At 41.9% G+C, this 17882-nt stretch overlaps 1 protein-coding gene across 1 annotated transcript in view; it reads left to right on the top strand.

The window, feature by feature from the left end:
* Nucleotides 1-17882, top strand: part of LOC124261910 (sodium-coupled monocarboxylate transporter 1-like) — a 29883-nt gene that overhangs the window by 3749 nt on the left and 8252 nt on the right. The window contains exons 2-10 of the mRNA XM_046696272.1: nucleotides 623-837; nucleotides 1856-2223; nucleotides 6433-6498; nucleotides 6965-7016; nucleotides 7196-7263; nucleotides 11267-11421; nucleotides 13734-13874; nucleotides 16634-16763; nucleotides 17071-17159. Coding sequence (XP_046552228.1) covers nucleotides 1876-2223; nucleotides 6433-6498; nucleotides 6965-7016; nucleotides 7196-7263; nucleotides 11267-11421; nucleotides 13734-13874; nucleotides 16634-16763; nucleotides 17071-17159 — 1049 coding nt within the window. The 5' untranslated portion in view covers nucleotides 623-837; nucleotides 1856-1875. The remainder of the gene's footprint in view (nucleotides 1-622; nucleotides 838-1855; nucleotides 2224-6432; nucleotides 6499-6964; nucleotides 7017-7195; nucleotides 7264-11266; nucleotides 11422-13733; nucleotides 13875-16633; nucleotides 16764-17070; nucleotides 17160-17882) is intronic.

The raw sequence follows: 17882 nt of genomic DNA, 5'->3' as shown, positions 1-17882 counted from the left end.
GGGGGGGGAGGGGGGAGAGAGGACCTGAGCTGGTCTTGTTCACGTCGAACAGGATATGTAAACCGTCCCCGTGGGCAAGTGGATATAGCACTTTCACTGGTCGGTCGGCGGTTCGATCAATGGATGCGTTGTACCAACAGACTTTAAAATACGGTACTTAGTGTTACCCTGCCTGGTGCGCGACTTAAAGGGGATGATGAAACAAGAACTGGTCGGCTCGGAGTCTGCATGTCTTCTGTGTCCTAGAGGAGCGTCTCAGTTGGAAGGCACAATAAAATATGCAATACACCGAACTTGTACACGCACCAACAAACACACACACACGCACGCGCACGCACGCACATACACACGTCGCTATACAAGTGCAATAATCCTGAGCCCAAATTGACCTCACCCCACTATACTGAAGGCTGGGCGTAGATTGTTTGGTTGCTACAAGTGAATCAGAAGCTAGTGCAGCAAACAACGTACTTATTTGGCAGTGTGTATATCAGCCCTGTCGTATGACTGACGGGATGACAGATGTACGCGGACACTACAGGTGGCAATGACGGGACCCAGTCGTCCCGCTGCCAACCGAGCTTTCATTCCAGTCTCCTTAATCATCTTGCTTTCTCTGCAGGGTTCGATGTGGAACAATTCTCCGTGGTAACGCGTAAATAGGCGATTATTATTCCTTGGAATACATAATCGGACTGAGGTGTTTGGAGGAGCGAGCTGCAGACAGCGTCTCAGGAAATCACCACATCGCTTAATATGTGGAAGCACGTTGAGGAATGCTGTAGGTCAGCGGCCCTGCTGACATCATAGACGTTGTACTTGGATTCCCGTCGTAATGTAAGTTGTTATTGCGTTGACACGTATCGTGACGTACACGACGTACTTAGTCTCATCTAAAGTCCATGGAAAAGTGGCATTAAAATAATATGGGTTTTGGATGAAGGTGAGGATGTAGAGTCCCTTGCGAGATATAGGTAGAGTATGTTGCGAAATGTCTGGTAACTATAGGTGTTGCATTGACATTGGTAGAGGATGTTACGAGCAGTTTTGTACGTATGCGTGTGATAGGGATAAGGAGATTATTTTGCGCGAAGTATTACACACGTGTGGGACAGAGGTATCTAGAGTTTGTTGCGAACAGATTTGTACGTATGTGTGTGATCGAGGGATAGGCTGAATATGTTGCGAGCAGTATTGTACGTATGTGTGTGATGTAGATATAGGTAGAGTATATTGCGAGCAGTATTGTACGTATGTGTGATGAAGATATAGGTAGAGTATGTTGCGAGCAGTGTTGTACGTATGTGTGTGATGTAGATATAGGTAGAGTATGTTGCGAGCAGTATTGTACGTATGTGTGTGATGTAGATACGTAGAGTATGTTGCGAGCAATATTGTTCGTAAACGAGTTGGGCAGATATCTTGTGCTGGATACAGACAGGCAGAGCAGTCTTTTAACTGGGTCTGCTATATTGATAAGATACGTACAGTGCGTTATGAACGGCGGGTTTCGTCCCTGACCTGGTCAAGATACAATGGACACGCAATCAATCAATCTACTCGTGTTTGAACAGACACCTCGTAGCACAGTACACAACAGAATGTACCGTTCAGAACAGATGGTCTTCAGTCATGTTCCATAGACAAGGACAAGATCGGGATTAACCGCTGTAAAACTGAAGTGTACGTAGTTCGATTTGTCGTCAGTTGGCCTAGTTTCTTATGCATTAATTATTGTCAGTTTAGTCCCTCTGATAGTAGAGTCGCCATGACTACCTGTACAGTCCAACGGGATGTCCTCTAGGAAGTTTACGTCTTCCCTCCGCCTTATTAATGTTGTCTCTGTTTCTTCCAGCACAACTCCTGACCACAACAATGGCCCCATCCAGTCGAACCTTCCACTGGGCGGACTATCTCCTGTTCATCCTGATGCTTGCCGTATCCTCCGCCATTGGCGTCTTCTACGCATGCCAGGCCCGGCGGAAGGCGATCACGATGGACACCCATCTGACGGGAGGCAGGAAAATGACCCTTATCCCCGTCACCTTCTCCATCTGCGTCAGCTTCATGTCTGCCGTCTTCATCCTCGGCATACCCTCCGAAATCTACAACAACGGCGGCATCTACTGGCTCTACGCCATCGGATACATCCCCGTCTACATCGTCAGTGCTTTTGTCTTCGTCCCCATGTTTACCAATCTCAACCTCAGCAGCGGATACCAGGTTTGTGTGCTCATGTACTTGTAGCTATGTCTTTTCGTCCTCCTGTGTTGTCATAGTAACCTCAGCATCTATAGCTGAACATTTGCATCTACTTTTGTTGTTATAGTGACCACAGAATCCTGTACCAGGATGTTTTAATCGTGTGTTGCTCTAGCCGATATATATGTCTTAGGCTTTGCTCGGTGCAATTGTGCTGTTATGTAACGCCGTAACTGATCGTTTTAGCAATATTCCAGCAATATCGTGGCGGGAAACACCAGAAATGGGCTTCACACATTGTACCCATGTGGGAAATCGAACCCGGTCCATTGGCGTGACGAGCGAACGCTTTATCCACTAGGCTACCCCACCGTCCCCAGTAACTGACCGAATTTGGACAAGACAAATAAGTGGTTGATAGAATGAGCCACGATCCCCGTCCTCGTCTCGAACGACAATTAGTGGGGTGGTGTAGAGACAAGCAAGTTCCGCCATTTTTGTTCTATTCTTGTGTAACGATGTACTCAGCAATATTTCCGCTGCATGACTTGGGCCTGTAAATAATCACGGTCTGTAAACAATTTATGATCCCGATCCACAAAGTGTTCGTAACGTTGCGACCTGTCGCAACTCTAGAGGTTTACGAATGTCGCAGCGCTATGAACGTTTTGTGGATCGGGACCCTGAACGAGACATTCCATTATCCACGTCATGAGCATGTGTCTAGACAACTGGGACTGATGAAAGGTATCATCAGGCGATCTTGACCGCCCGCAGGGGTGGAAATAACCAATTGCTCGACGCCCGAGTCCAGTGTTTTTTACTGTCGGGCAAGCAAATTTGTATATCACACTGTACCGGTGTCCAGTTGATATTCCAATGTTTATGTTGTTTATTTAAATAATCAACAAGAAAACGGCCGGTATAGTGGAAATATTATCAGGGCAAGTGATTTTACATGTGCCACTGTACCGGAGTACACTAGCAATATTAAAGTTATTTCCACCCCTGGCCGCCCGAACCCACCGGTTGGTTCTGACGATAGGCATTGGTTGCTGAAGACCACTTTCAATCAGAATCATCACGGATGTTTCAGCTGAACTTATTTTAGATTTTAGGTGTGAGATTTGCCTGTTTATTTAAGCCCAAATATTTTCCGACAGTGATGGATATAAAAAAGGAAGCATACAACTTAATGCATGACAACTTCTTGAATATTGCATAGAGCGCTCTATGTAATAAATAGGAAGTTGTGTGCTTCAATACTTATTCACCAGCTTCTAGAATGCCGATCAAACAAGTGAAGGATAAAACTGTGATGTGGGGGTATATAGAAAATATCGTTATGTCATGAATAGATATGTTGCGACTTTGGGTGAAAATATAAAATTTCTAACCTATATGCAATTTAGGAAGCCCACAGGGGCTATCGTCTCTCCATCACAGAAAGTCATTCTTAAGCTACTCGTACTTTAATTCACGATAAGTGAGTGAGTTTAGTTTTACGCCACACAAAGCAATATTCCAGTTATGTGGCGGCGATCTGTAAATAAGCGAGCCTGGACCGGACAACCCAGTGATCAACAGTATGAGCATCGATCTACGCAATTGGGATATGATGGCATGTATCGACCAAGTCAGCGAGCCTGACCACCCGAGATCCCGTTTGTCCGTTCTTACAACACGCATGCATGCGTTGCTGAAGACCAATTCTAACCGGATATTCACGGGTTTTCACCGTAAAGAGAAAACCTTGCATAAAAGACACTGTTCTAGAGAACCATCCATTTATCACACTCTTCCAGATTATTTGCAGCAGTTGTTGCCTTCAGAAACACCTGCGTGATCTTCTTGGGAACGGTAGTCAATACTTCATTGATTACTCAGACTTGGTATCGATGCATGGATTCTAAAGTAGTTCCTCCTTGGTGAACTCATTTGCATATTTATCGGATTATTCTACCCAGTTAGTCGAACCGATGTATTGCATCACGTTTTTCACTATATTGGTGACTAGTGCTTTCGGTGCAACAGATCAGTCTATCAAACTTGTTATCGACGAACGATATTAAAATTATAGTTGCAAGCAACGATATAGGCTCCTTGGCTTTAGTTCTGTCTATTGTATTTGAGGGCCAGAAATCATCGTCCAAAACGGAGCCAGAATACGTTTTTGACAGGCGAGCGGATCTTCCAAATACAGCCGGGGTCGCGGGGGTGATGTACCTTTTAAGAAGTTCTGGAGAAGAAATAGTTCCATCTTTAAAAGGCTGTATCTCAGTTGTTCTTGGGTGTACGGTAAAAGCAGTTAGTGTTCTGGAATCACCAAGACTTCATCTATCATACTGGCACTTTTGTGCAGAACTTGCACAATGGTTACTGGACATCAGTTATGGAAAGTTTGGAATGTCTAGAGCTGATACCAAATTGGAGCAAAGCACATTTTGGGAGCAAACTACTCAGAAAACTGCTGAAAAACATGGAAAAAAACTGATAACAAAAATAACTGCCAAACGGTACGTTTTAGCGACTTCACCCGTCCAGGCAAAATTGTTGGGAATTCGATTGTTCATCTGTACAAGAGATTTGGATGTGTTGGAACAATTAGTTCTTGAGCTATTTGCTGTCAAACTTTTGGAATTAATTTTGAATTTTCTCCCCTTTGCTATTGGGCCTAGAGTCTAGAGATTTTTAAGTTTAGGAGTTATGTTTGGTACAAAAATCGGCGGAATAATAAATAATAATGATAATCCGAACGATTACAATAGCTCTCCTGCCTAGAGGCAAGGAGCCCTAAATATGTTTTATTTTTTAAAAAAACAAAAAGAAACTATATCATGCTCCGTTGGTACGGTTGCAAACGTAAAGTTGAGTGAACTATGTTGTTTTAAGTAACCATAAGCATTACTCATGCTATATGGCGCGAATGACCTTGTGATATTTAGGTAAACACAGCTTAACAACACTGGCTATTTTGAACGCTGTCTAGATGCGATGTGACACATTTATCTTTGTTTTCATAAACCATGAGTCAGAAATATGTTCACGGGTTGCAGTTGTAGACACGTCTGAAAGGTAGTTACGAAGCTATTTACATAAAAACGACAGCGTGACCGCATAACACGAAGACATGCTCCCAGTCAGATATACACTGGTATTGTTGACCTGCGAGTGCACACTGTGAATAACGGTAAACATGTACGCCAGCACATGTGACGACATCAGTGAACGTATATGTGGCTGACAGAAGACGGAACAGTGTAAATATCAACATCGATCTATCACAACGCTGGATTTTCTGAAAGGCGACTCCCATACAGACAGAGCCCTTGTACGGCCTATATCAGGACGTACACACTCAGAGGCACACTCCATAACAGGGACTCGGGCTAATTCACACACACACACACACACACACACACACACACACACACACACACACACACACACACAGATGGTGCTATGGTGCTATATTCACGCAGAGTTTGAAAGATTCAAAGGATTGATAAATTCAGTTACCATCACCTTATCTTGCTAACTAGGAAGCCATCTTTGTGAGCATCATAAAGTCAAAATCCATGCGTCCTAGCCACTTTAGGATAAGAAATAGAATCAATATCCAAGACCCCGTGCTGGTTGGAACAAGCGACGCAACTGTACAGGCGCAGTGTCTGGCTGCCAGCGTGTCATCGTTTACCAAGTTGTTTTAATTGTCTCCAACTTGCACCATGTTATGGTTTACATATAATTTTGTTATAATTTTGTCCAATGACGTATACGATTGCGTCTGCTTCATTGGTTAAAGGGCCCGTTCAGAATGGCCAATAGGTTCCCGGCTGTGAGGTAACCTGAGCGATAGCATGTCATCATCATAATAAATCTGGAGGCTTTTCAGGAACTGTGAGGTGTCCTCGTTGATTGTGCTTTCAATTACGGCTCAGTGGGTGCAGGTTCTATTCCCCATGCATCAATAATGTTGCCAGCATGTGTATATGTGGCTGCTTAAAGGCGTCTAACACTAGAAATTGTCTTTCTTTCAATATCATATATGAGCAATTTAATAATGACCATAACATACCCGCAACTCAATGCGTCACGATGTGTCAGGTCTCCCTTCCCCCTTCCCCGTCGACGTAACTAAGAAACTAATAGGAAACAGGCCAGCCTTCAGTTACAGACTGCTACCATCAGCGTTACAAGGAATGATGATGTTTTCTCGTTGATTTTCAGTATTTGGAGCGTCGGTTCAACGGTTACATCCGGGTTCTCGGTTCAGCCACCTTTACGTTTGAAATGGTGAGACCCAATTTAGAGTACTTCATGCTTCTAGTACGTAAACGACTTCCGATTGATTGAATGTTGTTTAACGCCGCAATCAGCAATACTCCAGCTATATGGCGGTGGTCTGTAAATACTCTATTCTGGCCCAGACAATCCAGTGATCAAAGTCATGAACGTCGATCTACGCAATTCAGCCAAGTCAGCGAGCCTGCCCACCCTATCCCTTTAGTCACCTCTTACAACAAGTATGGATTACTGAAGACCAATAATTCTAACCCGGATCCCCACAAAACAAAACGGCTTCTGAAGAAATGCCAGCAACATTGTAGATGTTACAGATTGTATTTCAATCCATTTTATACAAAACAAATATTTTATGAGCATGATTAGTGATTTTCAGACATATTTATATATTTGTATTGAAATGCAGTCTTATGAAGCTCAGGCTAGGAATGAAGGTAATATACTGTGTACATTTCAGGTGATCTATATGGGCATTGTGATGTATGCTCCGGCACTTGCGCTCAGTCAAGGTAACATCCCTGACCCTCATCATGAATACTATAAATCGCTAATTTTGAAATCTATTTCTATTTTACACGTTACGATCTGTTTAGTAAATAAATCGTCGAGACTGACATATTTTCTCTGTCGTATACGTTTTCAGGTTTTGCACCATTGGTGATGTTACGACCATTGTTTCTTGTTTTAGTGACGTCATTCTCCACCGAGATGTCCATTCTCATCATGGGTTTGGTCTGCACTTTCTACACTTCTATAGTAAGTCTGGGTTGCCCACGTGAGTGAGTGATTTTTGTTTTACGCCGCTTTTAGCAATATTCCAGCAACATCACGTCGGGGGACACCAGAAATGTGCTTCACGTGTGGTACCCATGTGGGGAATCGAACCCGGGTCTTCGGCGTGATGAGCGAACGCTTTAACCACTAGGCTACCGCACGTGACCGTGGCGGGGAGTATATACATGTATAATTATGTCATTATCTACATTTCCATGACACGAGGGTGCGTATGATGTGCTGAGTTGCTTCCCTTAGGCGTGCCAGAAACCTATGGTCCTGGGCCTAGATTTTCGAAGCTCTCTTAGCGCTAAGATAGTCGTAAGAGCCATACATTAACATTAAGTTACGACTATCTTAGCTTTAAGAGAGCTTCGAAAATCTAGGCCCTGATCCACAAAGCGTTCGTAACGTTACGACCTATCGTAACTCTATGCTTGATCATGATAGGCTTAAGAATGGCGTAGTGCTACAGGCATTTTGTACATCAGGCCCCTGTTTCGAGTAACACAATACAAGGTTGTGTACCAAAGACCAGTACCAAACCCATGTTCCTGGGTTCCAACAAAGTCTTGGGACCAGCATCACTGCTGTCCAAAATGGTGGTAAACGAATAAGCAAGTTACAATACGGGTTGATATTGAGACCTTGGACTGGTAATGTCTCGTCTCATCAGAGCCAAATGTATTTCCCATGATGCATATCTTCACAATATGTCACCCTTGATAAAGTAATGAATGTCGACTGAGTTCAGTCACGCATGCATAGTTCCTCTACCTGTGTTCAGAATGACATGGGTATATGAATATGAATAAATTCTAATTATGCTCCTATATCACAGTTCAATTAGTAACATGAAACAGTTCTATCTTACCTGTGTCTCCTGCTATAATTAAGCCGTGAGGCTCTGATGGGGGCCAGGAAAAGGTGAGACCGAGAGAGGGGGGTCGTGTAGACAGGAGCTTTTCACCTGTTGACATAATCGATTCCTCTGTATACTCGGGCAACAGGGTCGGAGACAGGTGTGTAGACACTCAATCTTCAGGCATTTATACACCGCCAAATGTGATGAGAACGCGTATTTAAGGTGACATGTTTGCGAGCTAATTATAGCAATATCCGGAATGGAAGTTTACCCTCAATTAAATAAGAACGATTCAGATAAAATTAAGATCGAACCCCGAACCAAAAAGTGAAATTTTAACTTTACTCAATTTGTACTTTAAACTACTTTCAAAAGTTTTGAAACATCGTAGATACTCTGTGTGGCCTTGAGGTTTGTTCAAACTGAGATATGTAAATACCAAAATCAACTGAACATATCGGCAGGAGGTACTCACGAGGACTGGTTGACTGTGTTACCGTTCTGAACCTATGTATCCAGTTCTGTGTCCACACGACTTGACATTGTTTGAACATTTATAAGTGTTACTATGATTCGGAACGCGACTTTAAAAAACCTTTTTCAACTAACCAATTCAATGGGCGATCACTTGCTGATAGGAGGACAGGGGAAGTAGCCACATTTACCGTCCCATCTTTCATCTTTCTGAGGCAAGAATGTATTGCCCAAATATCGAGCTCCAGTTTACAGAGAAGACTAGACTGTGAGGCTAATAGACAACTTGCATTGTGGGAGATGACTGTCTTGAATCGGCTCTTCAAGATCATGTCCTTGACAATCAGTAATGAAACGTACAACTTTATGATTGACAACTTCTTGTTTATTGCATAGATCGTTATCAAGATTTAATGTTTCATTTTTGGCTCACCAACTTCTAGAATGCCGATCAAACAATCACGTGAGATCAATGTTCAGCCTCGTTCTCATTCCCGTGAGCTCACGTGCCTCATCGCGCACTCCAGTACGCTGCAGATGCCAATATGTCGTCTGTGACGAGCTGCACGGGCTTGTAAAGGTAAAAACTAGCATCAAGGCTCATATAGTCAAGGACGTGGTTTTAGCACTATATAAAAGGAGTGCTGAAAGGAGTCACTGATGCTAGTTTTTAGCATTACGAGCCCTTGTGTGACGAACCAAGTGTTACACGGCAAAGCGCTAACACGTTTTCGTGTTGATCTTGGTGAAGCTTGGGAATTTAAGTATTTCGGCCGGACATGTCAAACACCTTGCGAAACGAAACTATTGTAGTCTTGTCTTGAGCCTGTTTGGCAATCACAAATGAGAGTCCTTTTTGTTGGTTTGATTACAGCTCATAGTGGGTCGATGGACATTCTCTCGGTACGAACACTGGTCTTGTAAAAGTGGTCGCTGTATAGGTTACACAACACCAAATATTTTCCCATTGACTTCTATAGTAACGTTACATTTTTAATTTTTTAAAGATTAACTAAACCATCAACAACACTTGTACATGTGAGCAGAGTCTTTTCTTAAAGAAGCAGTAAAATATAAAATGGCAACCAGAACCAGTTCCTTTTCCGAGTGCAGGAGCACTCCAAACCCAGTTCCGCACAAAATGTCAACCGCTTGAAAATTCACGTGGTCACATTCTGCATAAGTCATTTTGTCAAAAACGACATAACCAAATATTTAAAAATATGGTCATTTAATTACCGGATGGAGAACACTAAAAAAACAAACCTAAAAAATCTTACACAAAATGACCCAAGTCGCAGCTGTCAGATGATTCAGGCTGCACTGAAGGCTCCTTACGAGGAGTACCTGTTAAACTACGGGATCTGATTTGGTGTAGCATAATCTGTACGAATACTATTCTCCTCATATTGCCAATCCCTGGTTTCGAATATGAATTTTTTATAACTGTAGTGTATGTAGAGTATCTACAGGCTCCCCAGTGTTTTATGAAGGATTTTAGAATAACAAGCTGCATTCAGTTTTAGTGTTATACAATGCACTTTTGGAGGGAGGGAATATGACCTCGCATCGATTTTAGCAAGATCACGGCGGTGGACACCCGAAATTGGCTTCACCGGTTGTATAGGTTGGTAACTGAACTCGGACCTTCGGTTTGACGACTTAACACTTTATGCATTTGGCTAGCCTACCGCCATTGAAAGTCCTTACATCTTTCGTTTATCCAGCTTTGGGTTTCAGATACATAGGATCAGTTCCCATCAGTACATTTTAAATCAATCTGGGCGATTGTAGCCGGGATGGTGCCATCCAGATTATGTACAAAATCGATACATCAATTCTCTCTTATTAACATATTATTCCGAAAAATATACTCAGCATGTCGGTTAATAGGTTCATATCGGGTACTACGATTTGTGTGCTCTTTGTCTGATGAGGAGTTAATCAATTACTGATAGTGGTGTTCCGATGATCGAAAATCGATCGAAAGAAGGAAGGATTGAAAATAATTATATATTGTAACACGTATTTTGAATTAATCGGACTTTTGTTGTTTAAGTATAACACACTTGGATGAAGTAAACTAACCATTAAATTTGACGAATATTCACGAACAAGCATGCGCTCAACAGCGTAAAGCTATGCAATTTGTCAAATTTGTACCACTTTTATTGTTTAATTACAATTCCAGTGTCTCTCTTGCATGCGTGTATTTCATTGCATGACAGTATTAGTTATAAAAACATTAATTAGAAAAAACTGGAGAAAACCCTTAAAAATTGGTGATAACATTAAAAATGTATATTCCGATAAAAATCCATAATCATTCAAGTCCTCCGATAATCGATAGTGGATTTGGTTTCCGATTCCCAACACAAATTACCAATTACCTTCGCTGCGTTTATGTGATAGGGTTTCAGTGTCTGTAATCTGATGATCGCCGCTAAAATTGAGGTGCGGCGTAAAACAATATTCGCTCCTGTATATTGTTAGGTCAGATATGACCGTGGCGGAGTCCAACAAACACAGTGAAAGAAACAACTACACAGTAATACCTCTCGGTTGTTGTCGACACTAAACCTTGACGACCATGGACTGTCACTCTGTGTTTGTCACCGACTTCAGTAACGTGTCTGTGTGTTCTAGGGCGGCATCAAGGCTGTGATCTGGACCGACGTCTTCCAGATGTGCATCATTACGGCGGGGTTATTGGCCCTGATGATCCAGGGGGCCATCAGTGTCGGAGGGTGGCAGGTGGTGCTGGACAGGGTCCGAGAGGGAGGAAAACTGCCTTACTTTGAGTACGTTTTTTGTATTTTTATAAATCCATAAAATATACTCATGGAAACGAATAAGGGAACACATGAAAGTGCAAGTGTTCCTGTATTTATTACCAGAATTTCACCCACAGTGCAATACATACATTGTGAAGAAACCTGGAAAAGAATAAATGAACACTTGCACTTTCACGTGTTCCCTTATTCGTTTCCATGAATATGTGTTTTTTGGTTTTAGAAACATGGACATATGTAGGTTTGGATAAGGTTCGAGTCCCGACATAAGCAGACCAGTCACTCCGTATCAAGTCACTGCGACCTAAAGCCATTCTCTATATTATTTACATTAATGTATTATGGAATTAAAGATCACCGGTCATAGTAGTTGGATACAGTGATTTTACGTGGTCGTTAGTTAAAGCTGGTGCTTGGAATTGGTTTACCGAATAGCTTCTGGCTGCGCTAGGATCAGTTGATTGCTGAATCAACGAACAGGTATCATATTCATGATACTGCATGATTTTTTTTTAATGCAAATTAGTGTTAAATTTAATTTGAACGACCAGAACCGTTTAAATACTGATGTGTGTACTTACATTGCTACATGGTGTATGCTCAGAGCGTGTCATCTTTACTCCGGTCTGTGATCAGTGTGCACACGACATTCATTCTCAGCTCCCTGGGGAATATGCAGCCTACGCTGTCAGTGAGGCGCTAGAAGGTTAACATTCACAATCCCATCCCACCGGGTACCCATTCACTGCTTGGTAAACAGTGGCATATTATGAATACATTCACTCGACTAAAATGTAGTACACGTGCTTCGTAGGTGGTGTGCTTTTGGCCATGGTTCATTAAGTAACTTCAGCGCTGAGGTGATCGTACCGCCTACACGCGATCGTCGAAGCGTGAAAATCGCAATGTTGAGCGGGGGCTCAGGCGATATAAACTCCCAGTCGACCTAGATTATCTTCAATACTTCGTCATTTTGTTATATTTCCATTTCCTAATACATCGGCAATACGAAGTCGTGAGAGTTTTAAACAGGGAACAAATATTCACGAAGACTTCACCTCACTTCCACAATGTCGGCGTACCAACACCACGAGACAGTTCCCAGCTGTCCTGCGCAATCTCCACTGTTTACTCGCTCAGTCTGCAGAAAACCCGATAGTTTTTCACTTTCGTTTATTGTCAAAACAATCAAATAATTTACTTAGATGCTTTCTTTCCTGTTTAACGAAGGAAAAACGTTTGTTTTTCCACTTGAAAAATTTGAATGTTTTTGAACGCAGTTGCGTTTTTTATCTCGTCATCAATGCTAGACAGAGGGACCTTTATTTGTACTTCTGCGTTTGAACAATTCTGTGAATAACATACTTTTGATTCACACAATTTGGACAAGTTTAAGAAAAATAAAAATTAAAAAAACGAAACTTCAGTTTGTGTATAGTCCCCTCTTTTAATTACATCGAGGTGTAAGACCCGAACGCTTGTGAACTTTTAGAGAAATGAGTGAGTGAATATAACTTTTGAATTGTAGCCATGTGACGATGTTCTAATCAATGTGTACGTATGTCAAACAGTTACACAGTCCGAACCTGATGGTATTACATCTACTGTTTATGGTATACTACTCAAGAAATGTTTAGAACACCTTCATTTGAAAAGTTCATCTGCCATGGTTGGTGGCATTGCAACACAGCCTTCCTATCGTTGGTGTTTAATAAACCGTTTTGATTAGTATGTGTGGTTCACTGTTCCGGTTCAAATTCCATCGCCAGGTGGTACACATACTGATGGTGATAAGTTGCGCAACACGTCAAAACAACTGATTTTGTGTTAGACTAACAACTAGTCTCTGAAATTAAAATATTTTACAGATAAAAAAGTGCATAATAAAAATACTAAAATATAATGAAAATGAGCCCTGAGACTTTCTTCATTTTTCAGAAACTGTGGAAATCTAGACTTGCCACATATTCTAGACATGCATGGGCTTTCTTGGGATATATTTGTTTCAGAGTCTGTATGACAGACTAATTTCGGGTCACGTGTATGTTATGCATTGTATTACACATTGGAAACATTGGACACCCGTTAATCGTAATTCCACAATATTCTTACAATATATATATGAATGTACAGATGTGTCAACCTCACCACATCTGAGTGTATATGTTGCCCCTAAGCACAGTACCAATCTGTTGACTATGAAATTGTTATTTACGTTTTGACATGAGCACACTATAGCAGCTGAAAATGCGCAGAAAATTTAGATCTGTTTACTTAAATGAAGATGAAGAGACTTGTCAGGTGTTTGTCCTTGTCTCCAGGTGGAACCCCGATCCGTTTGTACGTCACACATTCTGGACGCTGTCTGTGGGCGGCTTCTTTACGTCACTGACGGTGTTCGCCGCTAACCAGGCCGTGCTACAGCGTTACATGAGTCTCCCCACCACCAAGCAGGCCAAGCTGTAAGTCCACCATACACTCCTAATGCAGTTGCGTCAATACACCTCCAGGTTGTTGGGGTTGGCTAGTGATAGTTGCTAGCCTAATGGTTCCAGTGTTTGCTTGTCGCGCTTAAGGACCGGGGTTCAGATTTCCAGCAGCATCTGATTATTGGTGATTTATCTGGCATTGCGTAAATTATGGGTGGAATTAGCTTTTTAGGATAGATTAGAATACGGTTGGACTAGCTAGATTGCATTTCACACCCGTGATCGTAGGTTTTCTCTAAAGTGGGGTGGGGGTGCGGTGGGGTCCCCAAGCGACATGAGACCAAACTCACTCACTCACTCACTCCGATCAGTATATCCATGGTAAGAGCTAACACAAAGTAACATCTCTGTTTGTTGTCCGGATTAACAGTGTGTGAAAATGGTTTTACGCCGTTTTCAGCAATATCCAGCGGTGGACACCTGATATGGGCTTCACACATCGTACAATGTATGGAATTGAACTCGATTTATTTCCTTAACGAGCGAATGCTTTAACCAGTAGGCTACTACACCGCCTCTTCATTAGTTGGTTTATTGTTTAACACTGCACTGAGCAATATTCCAGCTATATGAAGGCGGACTGTAGATAATCGAGTCTGGATTGGACAATCCAGTGATCAACAACACGAGAGCATTGCTATACACAGCTGGGATACGATGACATGTGTCAACCTGGTCAGCGAGCCTGACCACCCGATCCCGTTAGTCGCCTTTTACAACAAGTATGGGTTGCTGAAGACCAGATGTAACCCGGATCTTCACGGGACACGTGTTCGTGCTGTTGATCCCTGGATTGTCTGGTCCAGACTCGGGTATTTACAGACCACTGCCATATAGCTGGAATATTGCTGAGAGCGGCGTAAAACTAACTAATCTCACTGTATTATATCCCACTATTGTGTATATCTCACGGTAGTTTATATCTGACATTAGTTTTGATCTCACTGTAGTGTATCTCACTATTGTGTATATCTCACGGTAGTTCATATCTGACATTAGTTTTGATCTCACTGCAGTGTATCTCACTGTTGTGTATCTCACTTTAGTGTATCTCACTATTGTGTATATCTCACGGTAGTTTATATCTGACATTAGTTTTGATCTCACTGTAGTGTATCTCACTATTGTGTATATCTCACGGTAGTTTATATCTGACATTAGTTTTGATCTCACTGTAGTGTATCTCACTATTGTGTATCTCACTGTAGTGTATCTCACACTTGTAGTGTATCTCACTATTGTGTATATCTCACGGTAGTTTATATCTCACTGACATTCTCACCTTGATCTCACTGTAGTGTATCTCACTGTTGTGTATCTCACTGTAGTTTATATCTGACATTGTATCTCACTGTAGTGTATCTCTCACTATTGTGTGTATCTCACTGTAGTTTATATCTCATTGGTAGTGATCTATATGTGACATTCACTGCATTTTGATCTCACTTGTAGTGTATCTCACTGTAGTGTATCTCACTGTAGTGTATCTCACTATTGTGTATCTCACATTAGTTTATCTCACTGTAGTGTATCTCACTATTGTTGTATATCTCACTGTAGTGTATCTCACTATTGTGTATCTCTCACGGTAGTTTATATCTGACTATAGTGTATCTCACTATTGTGTATCTCACTGTAGTGTATCTCACTATTGTGTATATCTCACGGTAGTTTATATCTGACATTAGTTTTGATCTCACTGTAGTGTATCTCACTATTGTGTATGTCTCACGGTAGTTTATATCTGACATTAGTTTTGATCTCACTGTAGTGTATCTCACTATTGTGTATCTCACTGTAGTGTATCTCACTATTGTGTATCTCACTGTAGTGTATCTCACTATTGTGTATCTCACTGTAGTGTATCTCACTATTGTGTATCTCACTATAGTGTATATCTCACATTAGTAGTGTGTATCTCACTATTGTGTATCTCACTGTAGTGTATCTCACTGTATTGTATCTCACTATAGTGTATCTCACTATTGTGTATCTCACTGTAGTGTATCTCACTATTGTGTATCTCACTGTAGTGTATCTCACTATTGTGTATCTCACTGTAGTGTATCTCACTATTGTGTATCTCACTGTAGTGTATCTCACTGTTGTGTATCTCACTGTATTGTGTATCTCACTGTAGTGTATCTCACTATTGTGTATCTCACTGTAGTGTATCTCACTATTGTGTATCTCACTGTAGTGTATCTCACTATTGTGTATCTCACTGTAGTGTATCTCACTAGTGTGTATCTCACTGTAGTGTATCTCACTATTGTGTATCTCACTGTAGTGTATCTCACTATTGTGTATCTCACTTTGTGTATCTCACTGTAGTGTATCTCACTATTGTGTATCTCACTGTAGTGTATCTCACTATTGTGTATCTCACTGTAGTGTATCTCACTATTGGTAGTTTATATCTGACATTACTATTGTGTATCTCACTGTAGTGTATCTCACTATTGTGTATCTCACTGTAGTGTATCTCACTATTGTGTATCTCACTGTAGTGTATCTCACTATTGTGTATCTCACTGTAGTGTATCTCACTATTGTGTATCTCACTGTAGTGTATCTCACTGTAGTGTATCTCACTATTGTGTATCTCACTGTAGTGTTTCTCACTATTGTGTATCTCACTGTAGTGTATGATCTCACTATTGTGTATCTCACGGTAGTGTATCTCACTATTGCGTATGTCTCACTACTGTTTATGTCCCCCGTCTTCTCAGGTCTCTGCTCCTCAATCTCCCCCTTGCTGAGATCTTCTTGGCGCTGGTGTGCCTCAACGGATTCGTCATCTACGCCCGCTTCTACAAGGAAGACCCCCTAAAGACCGGCAGCATCACCAAGGCCGACCAGGTGAACACCACGGTCCATACACCCCCGGGGTTTGTCTATCACCATGGGTATCCAGGGGTAAAGAGTGCCCCTTGTGCTTCATGCTTGTCTCCCTATAAACATGTGGATTGCAATGCGGAAAAGTTCAGGTTTCGCCATGCTCATCCGGAGGGTTCGGAAAGTAACTGGTCCCAAGATCCCAAGATCCCCATGCCTTTTCGATGCGAATTCTGAGCATTTCAGAGTAAACATGCACTTCCGTAAGATCAGACAAACTCAAAGAGGACGGATTGAGTATCGACTTACATGATGATGGTGTATGTTACAGATTGTGCCGTTCTTCATGATGGACACACTGGGCTTCATCCCTGGCCTGACCGGACTGTTCGTTGCCAGCGTCTTCAGTGCAGCCTTGAGGTGAGGTCATTGCAGACAGTTCCTGGAAGAACAATAAGTCCTCCATACAAATGTCTGCCTTGAAAGTGCTGGAATAGGGCTATAAACGTTTTGAAACAATACTGACTCACTCGCTCACTGGGGGCGGTGGGGTAGCCTAGTGGTTAAAGCGTTCGCTCGTCACGCAGAAGACCCAGGTTCGATTCCCCACATGGGTACAATGTGTGAAGCCTATTTCTGGTGTCCCCCGCCGTGATATTGCTGGAATATTGCTAAAAGCGGCCTAAAACATGCTCGCTCGCTCACTGCATGCATAGACCGAGTTATTAGCTAAGGTTATAAACTTATCCCCTTATCAGTTTACCTTGTTGTATATCAGTTTGTTCCTATGGCAGTTATGGAGGCGATTTCATTCTGTATAATAATTTTGAGCATGCGCGATCTAGAATTTACATTGAAACTCTACATCACATATTGACCAAGTAGTAAAATCCACGTAAAGTCTATATGCCAGTATATCTTATCACTTACTTGGAAAAGGAACTCCTAATACAGATTCCTGGACGAAAGCAAACTACTCTGTAGGCTTCGGGAAACAACAATGCGTCCCCCCATAAACGTGGTCCAGAATTCACGTTGGTTGAAATAAGCATGCCTAATATCAGTGATAAGGACTGGTGTGTTGGGTTTTAATATTGTTTATATAGAGCATATGGTAGTTGTAGTTAATGGTAGTTTCTGCCG

This window comes from Haliotis rubra, unplaced genomic scaffold, assembly GCF_003918875.1.
Source record: "Haliotis rubra isolate DU_JTF1 unplaced genomic scaffold, ASM391887v1 Scf815, whole genome shotgun sequence".
Classification (NCBI taxonomy): Eukaryota; Metazoa; Mollusca; class Gastropoda; order Lepetellida; family Haliotidae; genus Haliotis; species Haliotis rubra.
The sequence above is the reverse complement of the archived record's forward strand: the minus strand, read 5'-3'. Positions and strand labels throughout refer to the sequence as shown.